This window comes from Lissotriton helveticus, chromosome 2_1 (genome assembly GCF_964261635.1).
Source record: "Lissotriton helveticus chromosome 2_1, aLisHel1.1, whole genome shotgun sequence".
Lineage (NCBI taxonomy): Eukaryota > Metazoa > Chordata > Amphibia > Caudata > Salamandridae > Lissotriton > Lissotriton helveticus.
This window is the reverse complement of record NC_136059.1, coordinates 2,067,323,665-2,067,340,192: the sequence shown is the minus strand read 5'-3', so window position 1 is coordinate 2,067,340,192 and position 16,528 is coordinate 2,067,323,665. Positions and strand designations below refer to the sequence as shown.

Here is a 16,528-nt window from a genome sequence, read left to right as displayed (position 1 = left end):
GTAACCTGGCCTTTATTAAATACTAATGCATAGAATCTCATGTACAGAGTGTCTTTATGCAGCCTTACTGCTCTCAGCTGTTTTGTCTTACTTCCAGTAGAGAGAAACTCGACGTCTCACCCTTTACCATCACTAGTCCACCTGGCCAGTCAGGAAATGGTTTTCATTGGACAAATAGAAGGAATGTTCAATATTTGACACTCTCCTCAATTATGACTGTATTTTTCTAACTATGAACATTTCTGCACATTATTCTTCCAACACTTTTGTTTTCTTTCCTGACGCATACAGGGTACTATCATTCTTCCTCCCAAAATCCTACATTCAAAGTTATATTATATAAGGACACTTTGCTATGTTGGAGATACATCATCTTTAATACCAAAAAAGGGCTTGGTATGCATTTTCTTCGGGCTCAGTTATCAAATATGTTTTCGGGGTTACCAGACCTAGAAAAGGTCATGTTATTCATGCCTCATTTACATTTGTTTAATTAAGAATGAATCGGAGGTAAATGTATGCGATATACACTTGCCTAGAATACTCACTAACCATGAACTACCCAAGTATTCTTTCTCCTTACGTTACATCTGTACGTTTTATCAGGTGGGTTTAACACATGAGTTTGTGGGAATTCATACACCTCATGCAATTCACTCTGGTAAATTTAAGCTTGCCTGCCAAACCTGCCAAACCTGCCAAAATCTATGTGGGGAAAAGGCCTGGTATTAGACATTTAAGCCCTGGGGTGGTCTTCCCCCAAACTTGTTTTCTTCAACCACCTATGTTGCTGAATGTGTTCTTATTGGCTTTAAACTCTTTGCACTTTACCCATGTTAACCAGAAGCAGTTATGTGGGCACCTAGTTTGCAACTTGTCACTGGCCCCCAGTTGACACTGATGCTGCCCATATTATCCTACCAGGATTTTCCCACTCACTGTTCTTCCCGCCATTAAAAGCCCCACCCACCCAAGGACCTACTTAATGCAGACCACAGCGCATCCTCATTAGTAGGCATCTGGACACCTATCTTGCCACATGCCTGTGGCCTCCATTTCCTGCTTGCTCCAGCCTGATCCAATTGTCACTTTTTGACTAGGTCACACCACCACTGCCTGAGTTTTCCCATCTGGGTTTTCCTGCTCACTGTTCTTTCTGCTAACAAAAGCCTACCCACCCCAGGACCTACCAAATGCAGATCACAATACAACCGCAAGGCTGGCACGCAAAAAACAAACAAGTACATCTATGCATGGACCAGGCCCAGTGCCAGGAACCCCATGACCAGTCAATGAAACACAAGAACTGAAGCCACTCCGGAGCCAATTAAAACACCGCTAATACTCCTTTGCCATCCTCCGCGACCTCAACAGCACACACCAGCAAACATGCTGCTTCCATGTATCCTCCACTATTATGGTAGGACCTTTCTCCTGCAGCTATTTCGATTTCACCTGTGACACCTCAGAGGCCGGCACCACTACCTCCAAACAACTGATGCACGCCACCACCACCACCCCACAAGAACTATCCCCCCATGCTCCTCAATGTCTGATCCATCGGGAACCACTCTACTGAAACCTGGGACCTCCCAACCTTCTCTTCCTGATCGAAACATGGCTCAACCCAGCCTCCAACCCAGACCGCCGCAGCCATCCCGTCTGCCTAAAATATCATACACCAAGAGCGGACCCACAAACCAGGCAGAGGACTCGTGATCATCTACAAAAATTATGATCGACTGCACCACCTCCACCGACTCCAACACCAACCTCACGGAACAGCTCCACTTCAAAATATGAGGCATTTTCCCCCACGTAAGCAATACTAAATTTGTTCTGCCATTGAAGTCTTCTGATCGTGCTGGACTCTTTACCACCTGAGTTCAAACAGAGCGCCATGAAGCAAACTAGCCAGTCATTCATCTGCTGAAACATTTATAAGAGAAAGGTGTCAAATTGACTTGTTCTAGTGCCCACCCTTTTTAAGCTCTAAGTTCGCAAATACATATTGGTTATTAATATGAAATGCCCCTACTTTGTCCTCTTACTTTCTACATTGCTTTAATTTATGTTTATCTTTTGTGAATTTAGGAGCTACTGCATATATCAAATGCCCTGAGCTTTTTTATGCAGCCTGTAACAGGATAAAAAGACACATTTGCTCTAGGGTTAGTGTCAGGCTTGTATTGGAGTACACAACTTTATGTGTAGGGTTGACTAATGTGTAAAATTGTAAACAAACTTTGTCACACAGCAAAATAGTAATGTACTAAAAGGTTTCATAATTGATACCTCAAATACCCATTATGAAAAACAATACTTCATTGTGAATACATTACCAGCACAAAACAGCAAAATTGCAATATTATTGCTGAAATGATTGTGGTTCACTTGGTATACAAAAACATCTGGAAAATACATTTAGAAAATGTTGACTTAGGGCCTGATTCTGGTGCGGTTAGGAAGGCCTCCTAATGGCATTTGCTCCATCCAAATCGGATCGGAAACATGTATTTCCAACCGAGGGCCCAAGTACGATGTGGTCAGGAAAGCATTCACACCTAGTTCCCAATTACGATGCAGTTAGGAACATAGGATCCCATTGAAGTCAATGAGAGTCCAACCAAATAGTATCTGGAGGCTTCCAGATGTATCATACTCGGTCGGTTGGACTCTCCCGATCCCATTAGGTTGGAAACCATTCCCAAACCCATTTGGCGGGAAGCTTTCCAAACCGCATCTGAATCAGGCCCTAGGATGGGTAAGGTATGTAGAATATAATTAATGCTTATCTATCTCTGTTTACTCAATTTACTCTATTTATTGCTTTTTCATTATTAACAGACATACCAACATAACTTGAACATGCATGTTATTAGGTATATAACTATAGATATAAATAAAAATAAAGTACCAATGTGAAATGACTATTAAGACTTAAATTCCTAACATCTTTGTGCATATATATGTGCTCATCTGTGTGTGTATGAGACTGTCTCATGTCTGATGTGCACAATATGTGAAGTATACATGCATTGGGTATGAAATATCAGGGTAGTTAAAAACTCTACATTTACCTTTGATTTGTAAGAAAATAGGTAAATTGGAAATTAGTTCAGAAGGATACGAGTCCTTCCCCAATAATAAGTGCAAAATGTTGTTAAAGTTCTACACAGAAGTTCAATAAATAAACCTGGGCGCAACCCCTGGTAACTAGGGCACAGAGCAGACAGGTTTAACTTCAGGACAAATGTGTAAAGAATTTAGCAGTAACAAAGCAATTAAAATATCAAAACATAACATAATGAAAAGACCAAAATCTTTTTTTAAAACGAAAAATATTTCAAGAAAAAAAATCCCCAAAATGACATCAAAAGACCAAAATCCAATAAATGAAATCGTAAATATGAAAATGTAATGTTTTGTGACAAAAAACGACAAATAAGTCATTGTTTGTTGTTGACCAGGACCTAGGTAGCAATCCTCCAGTAGGACAATATTGCAGTCTGTATCGGGCAAAGCGCTCTCGAAGTCGGACAGATGTTGGATAAGGACCCAGTGAATCTATTGGTTTTGGAAAGGAAATTTTAAGTTTGCACTCATCAAAGTTATCTCGCCAGTCAGACTGTTTTTGCTCCTTTGCCAAGTCAAGTTTTCTACATTTAATCTCTTCTTTCTTGGATCTCAAAATCCTCTTGCATTGCATTTGTAGAATATATATCCAATAAAGCTGTATCCAATGAAGTTCTCTCAAAGGTGTACACATTTTCCACTTAGTCCTCCTAATGCTGCAGAGGTTTTGGAATTCCAAAAAATGCATCAGTTCTAACTTTTTAGGCTTTCTGGAGCAGTTCTTCTTGGTTTCTTTTAAAGTTCCCAAGACCTAATGAACAACTCTTAGAGGCTAGTACTCCATGCAGCAAAGGCCACCAGCATGAATGGGTCTGTTGATACTGGTCTGCTAGTCACTCTAGGAAGAAGGGCTCCTACAGCTTGTTGTGCTCCTATAACTACACAGGTGTTGAGGCAACTGACCTTTGGCGTCCACTTCTCTGTCTTCTGTACAAGTAGGAGCAGGTCAGCCCCTCAGGTCTCCACATAAGTCACAGATAGCAGGTTCGGTCCACCTCTGTTTTTTTACAGGTCAGGTTCGGTTCTGATGAGCTGAGGATGAGAATGGAATGCCACCTTTATAGGCTTTACTAGCTAGTGAATGGGATGACTCCAGGACATTCCCTAGCAAATTATAAAAGATTCCCATGAACAACTCTTCTTCCTTTTTGCAGAACTTCCTGTTTACCTTACTGAAGATGATACACCTGTGCACTATTCTACGGAAAATCCATTGTGCCAGGACCAGTTTTCCAGTACAGGGGGATGGTGTCCTAGCCATGGATGTGTTAATGGAAATTAGCCGTGCCCTCTTCCTCAAACACATCATACTTGTTCTAGGACCATCTCCCACTTCTATAAGGCTAGTTCAAAGCTGACTGTCATTGGCCCAAGGAATAAAGGCGTATCTTCCACAGATTTCCCTCCTCTCTTAAGTATAGATGGACAAGGCCCACCCTGGTCCTTTTGAAGTTAAAGAAACTTCTGAACCCTCTCCAGCTGCCCTTCCTAAGCTGAGAAGAGTTGCATACCTCACATCCAGGTTTTCCTGCCAAAAGGCCTGAGCCACTGTTTCTCCTCTGGAAGCATTTCTCACTCCTCATTAAGGGAAAGGTCTAACAGCAACCATCTGCTGGCAGGCTGATGCTTAATAGCCTACTGAAGCTTCATAAAGCCAAAATCTAACATTATAAAAGTTACTTTTCTTAGATGTTTATAAAAAATTGACTTCATTAGGGAATTGGATTTTTAATGAATATTAAACACAGTGATTTAATAATTTCTGACGTTATCCCAGAAATATAATGTGTTTGTTTGTTTTCCCCATTGGAATAGCTAAAGCCCTTTACAATGAAATAAAAATAACCTTTGTGTGCTAGTCATTGGAGGTGCATGCAAACACTATGGGCCAGATGTATGATGGTTTTTAGCGTGCGCAAACGGGTCTTAGACCCATTTCCGCACGCTAAAAACCATGGACCTATGCACATACATTATTTTGTGAGTCACAAATAAATTGCAACTTGCAGAATAATGTTTTGCTACTCGGTATTTGGAAGGGGCGCTCCCTTCCAAATAGCGTCTTCATAGCCATGTAGGAATGTTTTGCAACCGCAATTGCAGTTGGGAAACACCCGCAAATTACCACCTACTTCAAGTAGGTGGTAATGCATTCGCAAATGCATGCTAAACCATTGTTTAAGAGCAGGCAGTTTCATTTTTTTTTAAATGTATCTCGTTTTCCTTTAAAAAAAGAATAGCTGCTTTATTTAAAATCAGTCCCAGCGATGGTGGTCTGCTGAGCCCAGCAGGCCACCATCCCTGGGAGGCCCAGCCATTCCAAATAGGGTCGCAAAATGCGAAAGACTCATTAATATTCATGAGTCTCGCATTTTGCGACCCCATTGGGAATTGCAAACAGTGTCCAAGACACTGTTGTGCATGCCAAATAGCGAGTCTCAAATTGTGAGTCGCAAAAGCGACGCAATTTGCAAGTCGCTATTTGGCAGGTTGTACATCTGGCCCTAAATTCTGAAATATACCACCTTCGGATACTAGACACTCTAGTTTGTGGGCTATAAGGTCTACTTATTAAATATTTAAAATTAGGGATCTTTCCCGTCAGAAAGGGCCATTTCGATAGGTTTGCCTGATGTGCAGTTCAAAGGTGACATTTAGCTTCCCATGCTTAGGTGCATTTTCCTACAGCACATAATATTTGTTTGTCTTGACAGTGAAATAGGACTTAGAGATAGCTGCCATATTTTAGGGGTCAGGGCACATACACCAGTGCCTGGGCAACTGTGCCTCAGGGTGCAGACTTCAGACCTAGCACCAGCACTCCACAAATAGTGGGTATGACTGTGCAAAAATGGGTACTTATTCATATACATCAAACAGTTATTTAAAGAACACCCACTATTCACAGCCTAAAGAACTCACAGATGTAGCGCCTCACATCTTCCATGCTGTTTTTCGAGATAAATTTGGAAATAGGTTAGTTGCTTAGCAATGTGTGCAATGCCCATTGTAAAAGATTTGGGAATGGACCACAGCATGACCACATTTTTGGTACATGTTCCGACAAATCTCAGTTAGGATGCATGTGTGTATAATTAATGCATATCTTGCCCTGCCTTGAATAGAAACATTTAAGGAGATGAAATTTATGCATATTTACCTTCGTAAAGAATGTATATATTGGAATGTGTCGAATGTTAGAAAAAAGCACTTTTGATAGCACTTGATAGCATGTTTTGTGATTTTTTTGTATTTTTTTAATTTCAGCCATATTCTCCCAAAATAAAAGGAAATCATGCCACTTCTGAAGCTTGGGCATCATATGTCTGCATTCATAATTTTACAGTTGAAAGCAATTTATATTGTGCATAACTTTAACAGAATAGTGCAGGTGTTTTTATCAGGCATATATACATAGAATATACATAGAAATCCTTTTTAGTTTTAATGCATATAACAGGAAAATATGATTGTTATCTGGTAGGGAAACAGTCATATTGCCTTTGAATTAGCGTAGCCTGATAACGCAATAGTAGAATGACAAAAAAAGAAGACTAAATAGTATAATGAAAAAGGTATTGGCATAGAAAACGATTTGCCCAACAAAGCTGGCTGTAAAGTGCGTTTCTTTTTAGCCAGATATAGACAAGCGACCAGGCGACATGCCATCATTCACACTGCAAGAGAGACAGTGACCTAAGTGGACTCACCCATTGCCCCAGGTTATACGTTGCACTAGCGAAATCACGAGATCGTTTTCTATCAAGACAGTTAAATATAGGCAGTTGAATAGAAAACAAAGTCCCTGAGCAGAAGCAGACAAGTACTAGGGCTGATCTCCAGAGCCCACAAAGTACATACCCATATAAATATATAATAAGTATATACTAAAGTTTTATACACGAGGTCTCGAATGCTCAACCTAAAAATAAGGAGTGGTCCATAACAATAAATAAACTGTTGCTACATTTCGACTGTTTTATGTTACATGAATGTATAAATGCCTGGAAGAGCACCTGAAGTATGCTGGAAACATAGAGAAATAATCTATTATCAGCAAAATAATGGTTTTAACAAAAAAATTAATAGGTTTATCAGAAGTACTGAATGCGTAACGAAGACATTTTCACCTAATTGTAAAAATAAAAATAAAAAACCTGAAGGAGTGATGTTGTGCCTGTAGATATACCCAGCAACAATCAGAATAACAAGCATTGGCATAGCCAATACGTCTCGCTTTTGGGACCTTATGTGTTTATCCTGAAGTTTTGGCTATGTTGTAGAGCATTGTGCCTGATGTGCATTATGTTGAAAAGTTATAATGAAAAGTGTTAAGTATTTTTGTTACTTTTATAAAACCCAAGACAATACTATATACAACTGAACAACCTGATTCAGTTTAATGTAAAAAAATTTTTGTACTTATGTGGTATAGTGGTATGATGTGGAGTGTATTTGTTGCATTGAATAGAATGTAATTATGTGACGTGTACTTATGTGACACTAAATGTTAATATATTGAGTGTATTTATCTTGCATTGAGTAGAATGTAATTATGTGGTGTGTAATTATGTGGCCTGAGTGGTATGTGGAGTGTATTTATTTTACATTGAGCGTACTGTAATTATGTGGTGTGTAATTATGTAGCACTGAGTGTTATGTGTAGTGTATTTATGTTGCATTAAAAAGAGTGTAATTATGTGAGTGTAATTCTGTGATATTGAGTGGTATTTTGTGGATTGTATTTATGTTGCATTGAGTATAGTGTAATTATGTGGTGTGTTATTACGTGGCACTGAGTGATATTATGTGTTTTATATTTATGTTGTATTGAGTATAGTGTAATTATGTGGCATTGAGTGGTATTATGTGGAGTGTCTTTATGTTTTATTGAATAGAGTGTAATTATGTAACGTTTAAATATGTGTTACTTAGTGGTATTATGTGAAGTGTATTTATGTTGCATTGACTAGACTATAAATATGTGGTGTGTAATTATGTGGCACTGAGTGGTATGTGGAGTGTATTTAGGTTGCATTTAATAGAGTGTAATTGTGATGTGTGATTATGTGGTACTTAGTGGTATTATGTGGAGTGTATTTATAGTGCATTTAGTATAGTGTAATTATGTGGTGTGTTATTATGTGGCACTGAGTGATATTATGTGTTGTGTATTTACGTTGTATTGAGTATAGTGTAATTATGTGTCATGTAATTATGTGGCAATGAGTGGTATTACGTGGGGTGTATGTTGCATTTAGTAGAGTGTAATTATGTGGCATGTGTGAGCATAAAAGTCTCTAGTGACCCAGATCAATACATCCTCAGACAATCCCCATCCGCCTGGGACGAATCCTGGTGTCCCACGACGCTGGGCACTGCACCGACACCCACGGACCACGCACGCAACCTGGGTTTCATCCTGGACTCCTCCCTCACAATGACCAAGCAAGTCAACGTAGTCTCGTCCTCGTGTTTTAACACCCTGCGCATGCTCCGAAAGATCTTCCGGTGGATCCCCACCGAAACCAGAAAGACGGTCACCCAGGCCCTCGTCACCAGCTGACTGGACTACGGGAGCGCCCTATAGGAACCACAGCCAAACTGCAGAAACACCTTCAGCGCATACAGAACGCCTCCGCACGACTCATCCTCGACACCCTCGCCACAGCCACATATCCGCCCACCTGAGAAACCTGCACTGGCTCCCGTCAGCAAGAGGATCACGTTCAGGCTGCTCACCCACGCACACAAAGTGCTCCACAACATGGACCCCGAATACCTCAATAACCGCCTTTTGTTCTACACCCCCACCCGCCAGCTCCGCTCCACCAGCCTTGCCCTCGCCACCATCCCACGGATTCGCAGAACCACCACCGGAGGAAGATCGTTCTCCTACCTGACAGTGAAGACATTGAACTCCCTCCCCGCACACCTACGACTGACCCAGGACCATCTCACCTTCAGGAAACACCTCAAGACCTGGTTATTCGAGCAGTAGCAGCACCCCCCTCCCTTCAGCACCTTGAGACCCTCACGGGTGAGTAGCGCGCTCTACAAATGTATTGATTGATTGATACAGCAGGGCCCAGCAAAGCGAGACGTGGTTACAAATTAACCACCCAAAGAAACTATCAAATTACGAGCCATTGCCTGCAAACTGGTCTATTGTGTAACCTCTGCGTGCATTTATGCAGAACAGAGAAACTAAATGTCGGTGGATTCCAAAATCCATGAAAAAATGCAACACAAATCTTTTGCATCAATCTGTTCAGAGGCCCTCTTTAGGGGAACCCTGGATATGTTTACCACTTAAAGTCGCTAAGCCCAGGTCAAGCACATTCTGTGAGCTAAATAACCGAATTTCCCCTTTAGACACTGAATGGTACAAGATAATTTTGTTCAATTTAGACCGCTCAAGATGACAAATTGGTCTTCTGTGAAACTTTACACAGGACCTGATCGCATCTGCATGCTTTTCCCATGAATGATTCAGTGAAAACAGAATAAAATATGCCAATAAGCTTTGGCAAAGCCAACAGTTCTTTTTGGTCCTATTTGTTTCGCCAATGGTGTGCACCATCAGCAACAAGAAGGGAAGGAGGAAAGAAGTGGAAAGGGGATGTAAAATTAATGAGAAGTGTGCCAGGAAGGCAACGAGAGTGATGAAGACAACTGGAGGTTCAGCGGGGATAGAGGAGGGGGCCTGCGTGATTCACTCGTGGGAGGGAGCGGCTGGCACCGCTCGCTCCCGTGAGGAGATCGCCAAACGTGCACGCATTGCAATAGAATGCAATGCAACGCGTGCACGTTTTTGGGGAGAAAAGCTCCTCGATGACATGAGGTCCTCTCTTAAGCAACGTGCTTGCGCGCTGCGTAGGCGAGACCTAATAAAAAGGACTCTCCCTATACAGTCCTAGAACCACAAGATTCAGTTGTAAGTACAGAGATCATCTCCATACTCCACCATGCCAGTCCTTAATACAATGGACAGGTGGAATAACAACTGGTAAGACACAAAAGTTCCAACTCCAGCCTAGGCTCACAGTAGGTTTTACGTAATAGACAACTTTACACGTGCTACAAAGCTACAATTGTACCCAATATTTTAAAGATAGCATGAAAGGTTGTCATACACTGCTGTGATTTCATGAAATTAAATATAGTATGACATCTCCTTAGGGGGAAGGTTAATTGATTATTTTTGAGGACATCTCTCATGCTTTTAAACGGGGCTTTACATGATGGTTAATTCCTCTGAAAGGATCAGGTTATTGTTAGCAATTGCTAAGGGGAGTGCTCACAAAATGGTGTATTCTGGGATTTTCAATTTGTGGAGCCATGCAGAGTTTTAGGTAATGTTTGTACATAGCCAGTATAATCATGGGCTTCCTAATTTCAGTTGGAAATATAGACACAAATTGGAAATAATGTTTGCATTTTCGTTAGAATGCAACTAATTATCAAGGGTTATGTTGTTGAGTATTTGAACAAACGTAAAAAAAGAAAATTATTCTGAGAAGAATAGTAGTTTTGCTGGTGTATATATTATTGATGAAGTTTGCAAATTATTAATTGATAACCTCTTAGTTTTTTAAATAAGTAGGGTTGTGCAAAGTTGTAAAGAATGTTCTGGCATCCTCTGTGATCTTCTAGGTAAGCTTTTCAAAGTTGAAAATGTTTATGTTTTCCCAACAATTAAATGAAAATTGCGATTTTTGCAATAATTATATCCCAAAGGCTGCAATTGCAGAACAATCTGCAACATTCATCATGGTGCATAGAAAACTGTAGGGTCCTGCTGGATATGTTCTGCTTCGCCTTTTGCTAGCCCACACTCTACACCCACCCATCACAGGCATCACCGGTCAGGTGACGCGGCCAATAAAAAGGGCCGGGAACCTAGGCCAGTTACAGTACCCTACTGCAATGTGTCTGTGTCATCACTAGCAGGAGGTGGGCCCAGGGCCCACAACTCCACAATGGCGATAAGTGGATCTTATCCCACGTGTAATAAAGCATGCGCCTCCCGGTTCCTGGTGGAGGGAGCATAGCCCGAGGTACTGCCACATACTACTGCTGCCATCCTGACAGGCCCTGTGGCAGGATTGACTTTTGACAGAGTAGAACACCAAAACAGGAATTGGGCTCAAGGTGCTGCACAGCCTCACATGGTGAGAGACGACACTGCGCTGCGCCATTGTCACTCGCAGAGGGCGAATATGCTGTGCTTACCTGCTGGCTCTCTAAATGCAGACTGGGTAGGAGGAACTTGAACCAGCCACAGCGGCGCAAGCGGCATGACCCCCCCGCCTGCTGAAGTGCCCTTCTGTGGCACTGCCTGCCGCCACCTAACCTACAGTGAAGCGGGAGCAGCTCCCTACCCAAGATGGGTAGGTGGACCTACGGCTAGGCCGAAGCATGAGTGGGTTTCCCCAAGGAGAGGCATGTTTGGTGTATGCATTCGCAGCCTGCCGCTACTGCCCTCCGTAGCTGCTGAGACTCAGAGAGCTGAGCAGATTGAGGCCGCGCCCACACTGCTGTGACAGTGACTGCAGCCGCTGCAGAACCCGACAAGCTGCTCTGGCCGGGGAGATTTGCAGTAGCGCATCTGAGTGTTGCCTGCCACAGTGCACAGTGGCAAAGATGGTAACTGCGAGAGAGTGCTGCCTGAATGCCAGCTGATATGGATATGAAGCAGCACCTGCAGGGTGGGCCCCAGCATTCAGCACAAGCCCCTGCATGGCCAGTGATTCAACAAGAATCTGCCGCCGTTAGGGATTGAAATGGAAATCCCCCACACAGCACCACCTAGTGGTCACCTAAGTGCACTGCACTCCAGACACTCCGTGGCCCGTGACTGCAGGGACACTATTGCCACAGGGAGAAGAAAAGGAATCTCCCACAAGGGCCTGGCTGGTCGAGAGAATTGGCCCACTTGCAGACTAAGAAATGGCTGCAGCATCACTTAGCGCCAACCCAGTGAACCACACCATCATGGAGTACTTTCCACCACAGCAGCACCTACAGTGCCCATGAGGTTTGTAGCATGAAGCAAGCTACTGCATCCTGAATGGACACAAGTGGTAATATAAGCCTGATAAATTAGGCCTGTGAGGCCCATGACACTTTAATTATTAAAATACATTTCGTAGCGCGCACTGAATCGCATTTTGCGATGCAAGGAGCGCTACGAAATTTGTTTTATTAATTAAATTGTTTACTTACCTGCAATTATCCATATGCCGGTTTTAGCACCCTCACCCTGCCCCTCCCCCTCCCCGCCTCCCTGCCCCACCGTAACTCCCTGCACGGGCCGTGGCTGATAGCAAGTGCACCTACCAGAAGACAACCGTAAGTGGCCACGAAGTCCCTCCAGTCCTCCTCACTCCACGAGGTCACCTAAAGCAAGAGATCACTGCCTATTGCCTAACTGCAAGAAAATATTGTGTTCATCATCCAGGTGCATCATCGCCACCAAGAACATTTAAGGAGCATCATACCAGCATACCAGCAGAGTGGATCCAAACGTTCACGACATCCGAAGTTCAACAAAGCACTCCTGGCTCCATGGGAGGCTCGCCACCCAGGACCCTTCCGGGTGCCCCCTTAAACCTAAAGCCTGCCAAAGAAGAGCATAACTGATCATTAGACTATCCACCTTTGGGGTTACACGTAGCTTCGTTGTGGCCCTGTTGGAAGTTCTGCAGTGACCCCTCAGCGCGGCCTACGATGGATCCACACAGCCCACGCAGTCACGTGGCAATCAAGGGTCAAGGACCTCAACGGGTTTCCTTTCCTGTGAGAGGAAAAGCCCAATTGGAGAGATGCGTTTGCAGCAGCTCCATGACAGCACCGGGAAGCATGGAGGTGGCGGACGGAGACTGGTCGCCTAAAGATCATCAAGCACTGTCGCCTCCATGGAAGTGTCTCCAAGGTCATCCTCTTTAGCTGTAGGTTTGTCATCCACCGGAACCTGCGTGCCTGCAAGATCTCCAAAGTGGACTGCTCCAGATGCACTGGTATTGGAACTATGTAAATAGACTTCCACACCAAGAGATCAGGCCGGTCTGGAGTGAACTACATCGCTGAGGTGGACTAAAGCCTCTTGACCGAGCGGTCCTGAGCACCAACATCGCCCGGCAGATGGCCTGAAGAGACTCATTGGTGCTATGTTTCGTGATGTTGTTTTTCCCATAGGTTGGACTTTTTCTGGTTATTTTTTTCATCAAAATCTGGGAGGGATGTAGTGTCCTGCTGGACACGTTCTAGTGTTTCGCCTGCTGCTAACCCACAGTGTACACCAACCCATCACAGGTGTCACTGGTCAGGTGATCCTGCCAATAAAAGGGTCTGGGCGCATGTGCCCTGGGCCAGTTACAGTACCCTACTGCAATGTGTCTGTATCATCACTAGCAGGATGTGAGCCCAGGACTTACAACTCCACAGAAACGTCGAAAAAGGTAAAATTGCAATAATGAGACTTTTTTTTGGATTTGAGCTGGAAAGGTGGTGGACGGAAGTTTCTGATTGCACTCTTCTACCTAGGGTGAAGAAGATTATGGAGTATGTAAGCTTACTATGCACTGAAAAAAGCTGTCCTGGACAATGATAATATTAAGGTGCACACACTGTAAACGTTTGTGAAACAGCTGCCGCGTTTTAGAGCGCATTTAAACGAATTGTGCTAAGGGGAAAGCTTATTTGAATACAGATTCGCCAAATGGAAAGGACGTCACCCATAGTATGCATTATGGCAGTGTACAATATGTGCTAGCATAACAAGCAGCTAAGAATGGATGGAAGTCACGTTTTCACTTTTTTTTAGAACAAGGTCCACTTTTTAACATATCACCGGTTGTTAGCAAGTAATTAGGGAAATAATGGAATCATTTTTTCATACAAAGAAAGTCTGAAATGCAAAAAAAGGGGGGATAATCGAGAGCAAATTTGTAAAAATTGTATTTAAAAAATGCGTGTGGCAATGTTTAAATGTTAAAGCAAAAGAGATATTAATAAGGTTATAAAAGGTCAGATAATATTAAAGGAAAGACAGTCAAAAATATACACTATGGGTATATAGTTTACCTTTCTCGAGGCTTACTGCAGTTAGTAGATAAAACAGTCCATCAAGTGATTGAAGAACTGTTTCTTGAAGTGTACCTGTTTTAAAGGACCAAAAGTCATTGTTCAACAAAATTATCAATAGAATATGTTGTTGGCAAAAGACAATATCAGAATCATTTAATGAGTTAATGAATCATTAATCTGCAATTATGTGCACATCAGCATATATCAAATTTCGTGTAAAATGCTGCTAACCTGGTCGATGTTACAGATCACTGATGTATGTAGGTGCATTAGTGTCTGAACATGTTTAGGAACAAGGATGGAAATAAATGAAGTCCTATAAAACGTGACAACAAGAAATTCTTCCACAAAATTTGACAGTGTCTTTAAATAAAATGTTAAAAAAAATGTTAAACACATATGCACCAGAAGTCAATCTAATATCGTCAATTGGCAGTGAGGTGATACGAACTGAAATGCTTTTAATGTTCACATATTCCAGAGACAACATTGATGTGCGGCGTGTTTATCTATTTTTCAGCGTGTAGCGACCTCCAGTTTAGAGAAATAGCCAACAGACTGAGAGAATGGTTTAAGGCCCTTCATGAAAACGGAAGCCAGCACAAGAAGACCAAATTATTACAGCGACCTGAAAGAAGCCGTAAGGAACTTTTGAGTTATTTCAGTCTGAAAAATGTTTTTTAAATGTTATGATTGGAGCAGGAAACCTGTTCCACTTTCCAATCAATAATCGTTGTTGTGTATGACATAAACTGTCTTTGAACATTGTTCTTTTTATTGAAAGTAACTGCCCAAGATTTCGCATTTCTCCCCGCTGCTCTTCATCCTACATTTTTCGCACTTTTCTGAAATCCACTTTTTCCTTTTTGGAGCTTGTTTCTCTAGGGTGCAATTTAAAGACATTTACAGCCGTGTGTACAAGCCCTTTTACAGTCACAAACACTGCAATTAACAAAATCATAGGTTTGCCGTAGCAAAAGGGCTATTCAAAATGTACAAAAGCGCCCTTTTCAGGAGCCTTTAATGGACACAGGCTGCTTTAAAAAACATATATTTCCGCTTTGGGAAAAGAAATGCACGGATGTAGTTTCCTGGGCCTTGCTGGTCTCCACCCTTGCACTTGCAGTCCATCATATGGGGACTGACATTATGACCTGACTAATTAACATCCTTTAGTTAAGTCTTTTTGTTACCCCACTATTAATGGACAATTTGCAATGCGACCTATTAGTACTCTGGTTGTGTCGCAATTGCCTTCTGATTAGCAAACCAGAGAGTGCAAATTGCACAGCTCTGGTTTCTGAATGGGAATAATACAGCTGCCCATTAGTTTTGTAGGATTACAGATCGCCTGTGACTCGTAGGGAAGAGGTTGTATTTACATTAAGCTTTTACAAACAAATTCCCCATCTTTTTCTGAGATTTGTGTGATGAAATAGAAATTCTCACTGTTAACAGGAAAAGGGTTCAGACCTGGCAAATTGCACAACTCTGTGTAGAGGGGACTGTATGGAGCCACTGCACCATCCCGAGGAAGGTCCCATCAATGCCAATTCACTCGAGGGTGCAGAGGAAGAAGGAATATTCAGGGAGGGATCTTCGTTGGAGAGGAGGAGCCTCACCCCACTTAAATGCATCCCAAAGCCCCCTCCCTTGATGAAAAATAAAATGGTAATTAATTTCCATTTCATTTTTCATCATCTCATCCTGAATAAGCCTGGGCAGTGAACTCTGCTGCGTTTGTGGTGTTTGCGTAGTTTTCCACACACACCACTGAGCATGCAGTTTTTTCTTCACTTGCGCTAATGTTAAGTTGGCGAGCGCAAGCAAAGAAAATCCAACATTAATCCTCCTCCCAGTGAGATTTCTGAAATAAGATGGTCCCGACTGTTCATGTTGAGAAACCATCCGTACCTATTGAGGAAGCTGAGCTTGAGTAGAAAATCTACAGGAGCATCAGAAAGAAGCAGTGACATTCGAGCTGATTTTCCAGCACGGGCCAAACACCAGGCACTAAAAATCAGAGCAAATGGTGTGACATAACATACTCTGCCCAGGCCCAGGCCTAGTCAAGTCGATACGGGCCTGCTGAATGACACCAGGGAGTAGTGGTGGGCAGAGGGATAACTTTGCACTGTTTAAAGTGTGCATGTATCTTTGGCTGCCCATCTTGGGATGGACAGCCAGACATGCTTATTTTAGACCTCTCAATCCAGCTGTCTTAAGACATATGGGTTGAGCATAAGCGTAAGACTCCAGTGCAGTTTGGAGCGCCGAGTGAGGCCACTCCCTTGAATCAGAA

The 16,528-nt window shown here is 42.5% G+C and overlaps 1 protein-coding gene across 1 annotated transcript in view; it reads left to right on the top strand.

Moving 5' to 3' along the window:
• Positions 1–16,528, top strand: part of SPOCK3 (SPARC (osteonectin), cwcv and kazal like domains proteoglycan 3) — a 1,126,347-nt gene that overhangs the window by 1,066,161 nt on the left and 43,658 nt on the right. The window contains exon 6 of the mRNA XM_078677026.1: positions 14,747–14,866. Coding sequence (XP_078533152.1) covers positions 14,747–14,866 — 120 coding nt within the window. The remainder of the gene's footprint in view (positions 1–14,746; positions 14,867–16,528) is intronic.